At 32.9% G+C, this 11,522-nt stretch overlaps 1 protein-coding gene across 2 annotated transcripts in view; it reads left to right on the forward strand.

Annotated features, from left to right (window-relative positions):
- The window catches only part of PPP3R1 (protein phosphatase 3 regulatory subunit B, alpha), a 31,690-nt gene extending 20,276 nt beyond the window's left edge, over positions 1-11,414 (forward strand). The window contains exons 2-6 of one of the 2 annotated variants that reach the window (XM_039349335.1): positions 1,608-1,647; positions 6,179-6,355; positions 7,922-7,981; positions 8,745-8,929; positions 9,347-11,414. In XM_039349335.1, the coding sequence (XP_039205269.1) occupies positions 1,608-1,647; positions 6,179-6,355; positions 7,922-7,981; positions 8,745-8,929; positions 9,347-9,394 (510 nt within the window). In that variant the 3' untranslated portion in view covers positions 9,395-11,414. Of the gene's footprint in view, positions 1-1,607; positions 1,648-2,310; positions 6,007-6,178; positions 6,356-7,921; positions 7,982-8,744; positions 8,930-9,346 lie in introns of those variants that run through there. The other variant, XM_039349336.1, reaches the window with a different exon arrangement.
- Positions 11,415-11,522: the final 108 nt, after the last annotated feature.

Here is an 11,522-nt window from a genome sequence, read left to right on the forward strand (position 1 = left end):
TCTGCTTTTTCTGTTTCTTCGGTCTGCTTCTAGGTTAGATCTGTACGGTATAGCCAAGACTTAAGTTGATTCCTGTATGTAACTATAAATAGTTAATGAGTCATAGACAGCTGCTTCACAGGTTAAGTGACTGTCAACTGAAGACTTTCTTTCTGTCATCTGCTTTCGGTTACCTTAATAAATTTTCAATATCAGATTAGGGAAAATTTCACTGTAGAAGAATATTTTCTTGTTAATGTTTCCTCAAAAAATCTTAATTAGGGTCTTCTGACATAAAAATAATATTTTTTACACAGATTAATCTGGAAAGATATATTTTTGACAGAAGATGAATAGTGGAAAAAATAAGTTTCTCAGATAAAAATAGTAGATATATGTTATGGTATAACTATTTTACACCACACTGAAGAAGCTTCGTGGATGAGAAGCAAAATGTTTTCAAGGAAAAAAATGAAGAAAGTCCAAGTTTCCCTTTGAACAGCACCTTTGAGACAATCATGATCTGGATGATTGAGAATCTCCATAGGCATTCTACTCCAGACTTCTGAAGATTGGTTTAAACCTTCTTTTATGTTTTAAGAGTAAAAAGTAGTGCTTTAAAGTTTAATAATTAGGTGAAAAGGCCATGTCTTAGAATAAAATACTAAAGTTAATCCTTGTCAACAGTACAAATGATTAACATGCATAGAAATCAAAGAAGAAAAATAAACAGTGTTCCCCAAATTTTAACTTTTTTCCCTGCTCCCACTTGAGAGAATATCTCAACTGCATTGATTTAGTATTTAAAAATATATATTTAGTACATATACAGTAGCTGAAAACTATTGCTCTTTCTCTTAGTCTTTCAGCCCTGACTTGATAATCTTCAACTAAAAACAATGGTAGTCAGAAAAATATCTACTTATATTGAAATGTACATTTGCCGAAAAGAAAATCGATTTAAGTGTGTGTGCAGCTTGTATATTTATGGATATATTGATTTCTGTGCAGTTATATTTTAGAACCAAGTCATAGGAATTTGGAGATTAATGATTTCTTTTAGACATATGGTCTTTATTTAGGGTAAAAGATCAGCTCCAAAAAAGTAATAATCCATATCCACAGGATATATAGAAAAAGGGAAAACATCAATTCACAGATGTATACTGAATTAAACTATCCCATGACAAAGACAAAAGTACAAAGATGAAAATGATAAAATGTTATTATATTTCCTGATGTACCTTCTGCTGATTTAAGATAAACTCAGTTCATTGCAAGTTAGGAGAAGTCTTAGCATTACACTAGTACCGCTTAACTGGAAAGAAAAAAAGGTATGAGAATTAAAGGTCTGGTTCTAGAAATTTAATGAAAGAAAATGATTCTTAGATATCTATTGGATGAAGGGCATCAAAATTAAAGGCAGTCATACCAGAAGAGCTGCGTAATTGGGTTATTGAGCTCTGGTGTGTATAAGTGTGAAACTTACACTGGTTTCCATCTCTTTAAAGCAGCCATGGTTTTTCCTAGGATTGTGCTGTTGCCCATTGCAGTTATTTGGTGTATTCCATTGGCTTCTTTCTGCTAAACTGCCTTTTTAAACAACACTTTTTTTTTTCTCATTTCAGGGAAATGAAGCAAGCTACCCACTGGAAATGTGTTCGCACTGTAAGTTCAACTTTACTTAGATTGCCTGTAACAAAAGTGCAGCTGTTGTCCTGAGAATACTCTTCTCAGTATAGAAGAGAATAGATAGTTCAAGTTTATAATAAAAAGGCACGAACAGTTCTTTGCTGGTTTATTTCTCACCATACGGCAAGGATAAATTGCTTCGGCTAATTGAGAATGAGCCACCATTGAATAGTATCTGTTTTAAAGATAACTGGTCAATATATTAGTAGTATTTGATTTGTACCTTCAAAGGATAAAAATAAGTGGATTAAACATTGGCAATATATATAATTATTTTTTAAAACTTTTATTCTTTAAACTTAAATTTTGTTTATTTATTGGTATCCCATCTTAATTATTTTTATAAATAATTTGCACAGTATTCCTTCCTCCTCCTAGTTTTCCTACAACAACAAACCAGTGATGTGAGTTGAGCTGGGAGAGATGACTGACCCAAAGTCATCCAGCCAGGTTTCGTGCCTTAAGCAGGACTAGAATTCAGTCTCCTGGTGTCTAACCAATAGACCAGTGTTTCTCAACCTTGACAATTTTAAGGCATGTGGACTTCAACTCCCAGAATTCCACAGCCAGCATTGCTGGCTGTGGAATTCTGGGAGTTGAAGTCCACATGCCTTAAAATTGTCAAGGTTGAGAAACACTGCAATAGACCAAACTGCCTCTAATTACCAGCTTTAAAACAAGGAAGAAGGCCAATTATAATTCTTGGAAGTAATTCAGCTTTAATTATAATTTAATATAACAATGTAGTATATGGAATTCAGCTAAACTGAATTTGTATATACAAAATCTCTATATGGTGTTCTGTTGTATTATTCTTGTATTCTTGCAAAGCTACTCCTAAGGTATTGAGGGATTCATTGAACTATTGTCTGTGAGTTGAAAAAGAAAGGATGGGAGGATTAGTTATGCATAAACACTGTCATTAATCTTTCTTCCCAAAAGTTATGCACAAAGTGAAAGATTTAAATTAGTTTCAACAAAAGTTGACAATTAGTTTCAACAAACCATGACAATTTATTCTTAGTCCCTTTGAACTTCTTTAACCAACAGATGTACATATTTCATTGTAATTCTTTTCTTCTCTGAAGACTTGGAGTATATTCAAAATAATAAATAACAATAAAACAAAACCATTCCCTTCACTATAAAGATGCCCAAAGAAAAATAAAAGGCAGTAAATCCATATTTAAAACTTACGGTTTTTGTTGCCTTTTTAAATGCTGAAATTTAAAAACATATCAGGGCAAAATATTCTATAAGAAGGAGAACATGGAAAAGGTCTACCTCAAAATCCACTATCTTCTTCTGATAGCTGTACGATGAAGTGTCTTACTGGACAGGCAAAATCATGCTTGATAAGATGGTGTCTTATAGCCTCCTGGAACCACACCAAGCAGGGCTTTATAGGTAATAACCAGTGCTTTGAATCCTGCCCAGAATTTTCCTGGCAACTAAGGTAGTGATTACAATGTGGAGTAACACATTTTTTATGTTAACTTCCTGGACACCAGATTTTCTACCCATTTAAACTTCTGGGTTGTCTTAAAAAATAACTCCACGTGGAATACAGGTACGTTTTCTACATAAATGCCCAACTTACAATTATGATATTGCAGCGAACCACAATCTTGGGATTGCCATTTGTGATCTTTGCAGGCTTCCCATATTTTCCCAAGGAGCCCTGCTACAAAGTATGTAGCAAGTACAAGGAATCATTTTATAAAGAATCCAAAGTCATAATGAAATGTAATTTCATGATTGAATTAATGAATTCTACTTATCTCATATGTTCTATCCAATTGATATTTGGATTTGAGCTAATGGAAGTGACACCATCTGCAATGAAATCAGCAAAATCATCTAGCTAGTCCCATCACTAAAAATGTTGCAGATTAGACTAAATTAGATTAGATTAGAGTCTGCAGATACAGCAGAGTCTAGTACTTGCATTTATCACTACAGTACTGTGAAAGCCCAAAACCTATTTGAATGGTTGCTTGGTCAAACTGACTTTTCACTTGCTTTATCTCCCAACACTCCTAAAACTGTTAGGGATTGGTAACTGAAAAGAGGCCTTGCAGGAACAATTGCACCCAGTCATTTGGTTATGCTCTCCCCAGAATGAACCAGATGCATTAGGAACTTTCTACTTTATCATTAAGAGAACCCCCAAGTTCTAAGTCTTTTGATTTTGTTCTCAGTATGCTAAGAATTATGTTTACAATATTGCACTCAAAAAAAAAAATTCTGAAGACTTTTTTGTAGCATTGTTAATTCTAATTGTACACTAGAATTAAGATTTTGTTATGTATATGCTGTTCCTGAAATCATACTGGAAGAACACCATGCTTTCAGGATCGGTAAGTATATATAGTTAACTGGATGTTCCACTGGCTTAGATATTTCAATAATATGATTAGATGGATTGAATCTCAGTGCATGATATTTGAAAATTGATACTACTTTTAGTATGAATTTAAATTTGTTTTGCACAAATGTTGATAGTCTCAATATGGTTCTGGTTCTTTTTGCTCCCAGATTGGAATAACACACAACACAGCTTTTCTTCACCTTTCCAGAAGGTTGTTATACAATTAGATTAGAACTCTTATTTTTCAAAGTAATTAATATAATCATATTTTTGACCAGACCTGTATTGTCATCTTCACAGAAAATGTTTTACTTTATTATGCCATCTTTTGGAGAAAAAAAGCACTTTGTAAGATGCTAATATATACTTAAAACTGTAGTATGTAAATATAGAGTACCATTGCATTCATACCTAAACTGAGTTTTGAATAGAAATTACTAATTTGTATCTCATGTTCATAATCCAATGGATACTTAATAGTTCGCCAAGATTTGATCAAGATTGCTAGTGACATAAAAAAAAGAATGTTACTTTGAATTGTCCTCCAATTTGCTATACAGGTAATCCTCAATTTATGACTATTTACTTAACAGTTCAAATTAACGATGACCTCAGAAAGGGTGCTATATGGTCTTTAGAATCTGGAAATCCTGCTCGGATTTTGGCAGAGAAGAATGTGGTGCCTAAGTGGAGTCCCCCAGGGCTTCCCTTTCTCCCCTGAAGCACATGGGACTCTGTCCATTTAATGACCTGAGAGATTACTTAACAATTGCAGCTGGGAGTGCCAGGATTCTGGTTGTTAAGTGAAGCATCGGATGTCTCACTTAACAGTCATTTTGCTTAACTACTAAAATTCCAGCCCCAGTTGTGGTTGTAAATTGAAGACTATCTGTACTTTATAACATAGGCGTGCAGTCTTCTGAAAGTGCTTCCATTATATCAAGAATTGGCTAAAATTTACAAAGCACATTTAATTATTTCAATAATCTATAATATAGAGAGAGAGTGTGTATATGTGTGCACACAGACACATATGTTTTGTAAGTGGTACATAAAACTTTATACAGTATTTCTGGTGGTTTTTGAAGTCAGTGGAAAAAATATTTTCAGTTGGTTTACCTAATAGCTGGGTTACTATGGACTTCATCTAATATAATGGAATAGACCTTTTTCTTTTTCCCTGTAATGTTGGGATGGCGTGTTGTGATGTAGAAACAAACAATTATGTGACTGGTGTTCAGTCATTAGCTGATATTCATCTACTAACCAGTGTTAGGTATAATTCCTTCAGTCTATAGGAAAATTCCTTAACATTTACAGATCAGTTTCAAATGTATTCAAGGAATATGTAGAACTACACACATCACATACTTTTTGTTACTTATTCAGCTTATTCTGCTACTTGTAAAATGACATAAGATGTGGCTATCTTTTTTTTTTTTTTACTGTTGTTGGATACAAAGAAAATGATGCAACATTCCATTTCATTCCAATGTTAATTTTTCCTTAAAGAAAACATCCAGGCTAATATTCTATAATATTATAGAATGAAATAATATACATTTCAGCCAAAAGAAATAAAATTTGGCAAGATTTTATTTTTTAAAATAAAGAATATTTGATCATTCAATAGACAGTTAAATGGTATCTAATCTTTTGATAATTTCTTTATTGTATTATCAATTTAATATTTGACCAACACCAGTTCAGTTTCATAAGGAGTTAAAACTACAAATAGAAATAAACTCATTTTTTATGCATTGTAACTGACCTCACTCTTATTCCCTCCTATTTAAAAGATAACTGACGTGGTTAGATAATTAAAAGATTTGTACCTGACAGATGCTTGTAAACATAAGGCTGAAGTTAACCAAGCACTGTTAGTCCTTTGAACACTTGAGTCAGCATGTATTAGGTTATACAGAGCTCTACAGTAAAATCTGCAATGTCCTGTCCTGTGAAAGGTAATCCATATTAATTTATTACATTTAAAACTATTTGTAAGAGTAAGAGGATATGCTTCTTAAATAGTCATCGTTTTTAGATCTGAACAAGAAATTGTATTACAAGAAAGAACTATTATATATTCAGTTTAGGTTTTCATATTTCTCTGTCTTCTTCCTCCCCCTTTGCCAGTTGATGCAGATGAGATTAAACGATTGGGGAAGAGATTTAAGAAGCTTGATTTAGATAACTCTGGTTCTTTAAGTGTGGAAGAATTTATGTCTTTGCCTGAGTTACAACAGAATCCCTTGGTACAACGAGTAATAGATATATTTGATACAGATGGAAATGGAGAAGTAGACTTCAAAGGTAAGAAAAGTTTAATTTGCTATAGACGTATTCAAACTGTCAGCTTTTGTCTAATGTGATAAGATGTAGACGTTTTGTAGTTTTTCTAAGTTAGTTATAAGCTTTAGTTAATCATATTCTATGTGATAATGTAGCTTTCCAGTTGAGAAATGTTTTGTATTATGACCTAGGAAGGATTCATAATGCTTCTATTCATAAATAGTTTATGAATAGTTTCGTAATTGTATATCTGTTTGGGAAAAGGGAAAATGGTTTGTCCTACTCATGAGTGCAGTTCCCTCAGTGGAAACATCTCATTTGATTCAGTTTTTAAAAGTTCTAATCACCATAGGTTAACCCCATCTAGGAATTAGTTTCTTGGACAGCTGAAAACCCTACTTATCCTTGATACCATTTCAAATAGCACGAGGATTGCAGAAGAGCCATTAAAAGTCTTAATGCTGAGTTTGGTTAGTGTGAAAAGAAGTGATCTTGTAAATAGTCACAGTACTTTAGAATTTGAAAAGTAAAACTTATCAAAAAGTAAAATAAACAAAAGTCCCAGGCTGTATTTTTTAAATAATAGTTTAGGAGCATATTTAAATAATTTAAATAATCTGTGATCCTAAAGAAACAGAATTTTAAACTTCCACATTCGATATTTTTTATCTTAATAATTAGATCATTAATTTTGGGCTCCATAGCTGATTTGGGTTGGCGCTAGATACTTGCTTTTAAAGTGTAGATGACAACCAGTGGGCAGCTGGATGTTTGATATGGTTAAAATGCAAGGAGATTATGTTTTTCTATTCATTCCCTTTCAACTATTGATGATTCCACACAGAGTTCCTTGACTCTTGAATTCTGGAGACCTGTAGGGAGATGAAAAATAAAGTATTCTGTTGCATTGTGCTAAGACTCCTTAACACTTACAGGGAGAAACCAGTTACAATAATTATACCTGCACCTTGGGCAGAGTGCTGTCGTATGGCAATTGACCAGAGCTGCCCATGGCAATCTTAGCTGCTCACTCAGGCATCAATCCAAGCAAAGCTGGCCAGGTCTAGAAAGCCTCATCCCCTTCCAGCACAAGCAAAGCTGCCCAGACCCAGGAAGGCTTTGCTTGAACTAATAGGCCGGATGGGCCTTGTTTGCCTTCTCGGCCAAGGGAGCAATGAGATAGGCAGTTGGAGGGAGCTGCAGCATCCCTGTGTTGTAAGTGCAGGTGGGCTGCCAAGGACCTGAATTGGTACCACATGACCACAGGTGGTGCTGCAATGATTGTAACTTTGCCCACAGGGTATAAGTACCTTGGTCCACCAACATCATAATTTCAAACAGTTGCTGAACAAATGGTTGTAAGTCAATGATTATCTTTAAAAGCTGCATTTTTATGTATCTTCTAAGAGTCACAAGATCTTGTCAAATAAGAAAATGTAAGTACATAGTAGCTAACTCGGGGTCATAAAAACAATAATTAAAAATTACTACTTTTAAGATTGTTATGGAAGAAAATTTGAGGGTATTTTCCAAAGTTTGGGATATATAAAATATTTTCTAAATTCTCTTTATACCTGTATTCTGTAGAATTTATAGAAGGAGTCTCTCAGTTCAGTGTCAAAGGTGACAAAGAGCAGAAGTTGAGGTGTAAGTATATTATGTTTTGTTAACTACAAGCTACTATGTTTTATTAAAGTTATTTTTCTGTTCTTCCTCACTTAATCTTACTTCATAAGCAATTGTAAGTTTTAATATACCTTGAGCTAGATAACAGTGATAACATGATTTTCATATTTCTGAGATAAATGGCTTTTACATAAAAATGGCTATTCTAATACTTCTCCATCCCCCTTTTCCTTTTGATACTTTGAACAGTGAGATATTTGCTAAGAAATAGTGCATAGAATTGATTTTTAACTCTTCCTTAGCAATAACATGTAGCTGGAAATTATAGTTATATAGACATAGGTATTCTTGCTGAATTTTAGCAATGAGAATTTGACAAGATATACAATGTATGTTTCAGATAATGCAAATTACATCATAGTTTATATAAATCCCATGGAAATAGAGATTTATATAACAAAATATAAAATAAAGTAGTCATTGGTATTGTGATGTCAGACTTTTCATAACTAGTCCTTAGAGGATTAAATAGGATTACTGACTATTATTGACTTAGTTTTAGCAACCTAGAATTAAGGAGCAATTTCTTTAATTTTCCTTCAATTGTAGGAATTTCCAAGCCTGAGTTACACTGGCAAAATCTCTTTGAAAACTTTTTCCACAATCTCTTAGTAGCTTCAATGAATTGCTTCTATTAAAACAGGCATTCAAAAGCCTCATCCTCAGCTTTCCCAGTCTCTCAGAGAGTCTTACTCAGAACTATATTTTTCTCTTTCCTTGGTAGTTGCTTTTCGCATCTATGACATGGACAAAGATGGTTATATTTCCAATGGGGAGCTTTTCCAGGTTTTGAAAATGATGGTTGGGAACAATCTCAAAGATACCCAGTTGCAGCAAATTGTAGACAAAACCATAATAAATGCAGATAAAGATGGTGATGGAAGAATAAGCTTCGAAGAATTCTGTGCTGTAAGTGTATTTTCCCCCTATCATTGCAGTTAGTATTTTCATATATCCATTACAGTTTATTCAGCAACTGTTTTTGTTATTTCACTTTTATTTGACAGTTCTCTTATATGTGTCATTATAATGATTTCAGTGTGTGCTTCATAACAATCATTAAGTAGAAGTATTTTTTTTTTTAAATTGTCAGCACCCACCCAGTTCAAAATAATCAGGTTGGTTAGGAAGAACTGAATGAAACCCAGAACTATATTTCCTTTTTTCCTATTATATAATTGGATTCTAGGCCAGTTACATCAATTTTATCTAATGTATGAACCAACATATTTATTACTAATATTTTAAATCCGATTATTCTTGTCGTACCTATTGTTGTTTCATGTCTTTTTAATTCTCACAGTATTTATTTTGTCAATATTTCAGGTTGTAGGAGGCCTAGATATTCACAAAAAGATGGTGGTAGATGTGTGACTCTTTATGATACTACCCAACACTTTTGCTTTCTTCTCCATCTCTGAAGATCTGCTCAAGACGTCCAGCAATGCTCTCTGTGTATTTAAATGGAAGTATTTTTCTCTGTGAAACCACATTTTCCAACATGAGCCTCATGAAGCCAACTAAGTGTTGTTGAACTTTCATTCTCTCAATAACGCAAGTGTAGCACTTTAAAAGTCTGAAGGACAGCAAAATGGAAAGAGCATATCAATGTGGTGGAGAAAGGGAAGGGGGTTGGCTTTTTAATTTATTTTTCTCAACTTTTATAAACAAGAAAATATCTATCTATATATATGTGTGTGTGTATTTATATATAGATATATATGTTGTGCTTTCTATTTAGTAGTTAGGCAAGCTTTAATTTAATATACTTGATTTAGGCATAAAACTAGAGTACAAAAGTGCCAAGCAGATCATTATTTAGTTCAACACATATAGATATACATCTTTACTTTTATGTCACACAGATACACACATGCAGGCAAATATACTTTAGAAGAATATAATGTTTTAATGGATGTTAGGTCAACTTTTTCCTGTGACTGTTTCAGATGTTTATATATTGGCTGGCTGAAATAGCATTATTTCCTGTTAATTTATCTTAATTACATTTTTGTATGACAGGAATGTAGGTTAGTTTGTGTATATATGTACACTATTTAATAGTATATGCATGTACATATATGTACACATACTATTTATGGGTATTAAAATAGCAAGGCATGTTATAAAAATTTAATTGCCAAGAACTAGGTTGTATGTGCAAAAAGATGCTTATCATTTCATTTTTTCACTTAATAAATGAACACAATTGCATTAAATAAACCTAGTAAACATTGGTTTTTTTCCATTAAGTATAGATATAACAGTTGTAAAGACACTTGTTTTTCAGTACTAATCATAATTAAGAATTAGGATTCATTTCCTAGGATACCTTCTGCAGCAAGATTACAAAACCTCTCATGCCATTAAAATATTTTCCAACTATATAGTTTCTCTAAAGCATTTAATATACTCGTTTAAGTTGCATAAAGCCTGGTAATATTTTATATATGTGTATATAGGTTTATTACAGGAGAAACATTAGCCTCTGCCATAGGGAAAGAGGTAAGGTTCACATTATCTAACTTTTTTTTAACCTCCTGATCGTCAGTTGGAGAATTCTTTTTTCTAAATTTGTTTTTATCATGACTTGTAATTGACAGTGACTTTATATGTGTGATATAAAAGTAGCAAGGCATGTTATACAACTTTATATCATTCTTTTTCTGCAATGGTACTATTGGCTAGAAAAAAATTGTTAGATTTTTAGGATAGTACGCCCTTTCCTCTAGCAATTTTTCTATTTGAAATGTTTTATAATCCGCGGTGGAAAGGCAGGTTGCTCAAAATCAATTGCCTCCCAGCCAGCCATAGCTGTTCCTTCAATTGAGTGCTGCACATCATGGGCTCTGTCTGTGAGAGAGAAATCCAGGTGCTTGGTGTCCTTGCATGACATGAAGTTTTGCATGTAGATCGATTTGAAATGTTCCTCTTGTTTACATGATTTGCATAATTTTAAAAAGATAATGTTGCCAAACTTTTGGTAAATGTTAAAACAGAAAGTCTCCACTACATGTATCTTTTCTTCCTCTGGATCAGTATGTGGATTATAATCCCAGCCAGTGGTTGTATTTGTTCCATTGTCAACTGCCATGTGCTCTGCTTCAGGGGGAACTAGTCTTTTGTGAATTTTTTTTTTGTACATAAATATTTGTTACAAATATTTTAGCAATTGCTTTCTATTTCTTAATTGCTTGTGCATATCGTTGCTGGCATAATAGAAAATAGTGCTAATGTTACTTTCGTACTGGGGGAATGAGCTTTTTTTAGTTTGTGTGCAAAAAATAGGTTATGTTGAATGTTTAGATTTTTTCCTCTGCATGCTATATCATACATTGTTGGAACTATAGGAACCTTAATAATGTATGAATAAAAATAAACTATTTGAACTTTACTGCATGGTGTTAAAGCTTCAGTTGAAAAAAAAATTTCTGAATTGCAGATCTGATTGTACTAAAATTATTTGACACTTTTATGTATAATTAAATATCTGTAACATCAT

Source organism: Crotalus tigris, unplaced genomic scaffold, assembly GCF_016545835.1.
Source record: "Crotalus tigris isolate CLP2741 ecotype Arizona unplaced genomic scaffold, ASM1654583v1 scf7180000018260.1040479, whole genome shotgun sequence".
Classification (NCBI taxonomy): Eukaryota; Metazoa; Chordata; class Lepidosauria; order Squamata; family Viperidae; genus Crotalus; species Crotalus tigris.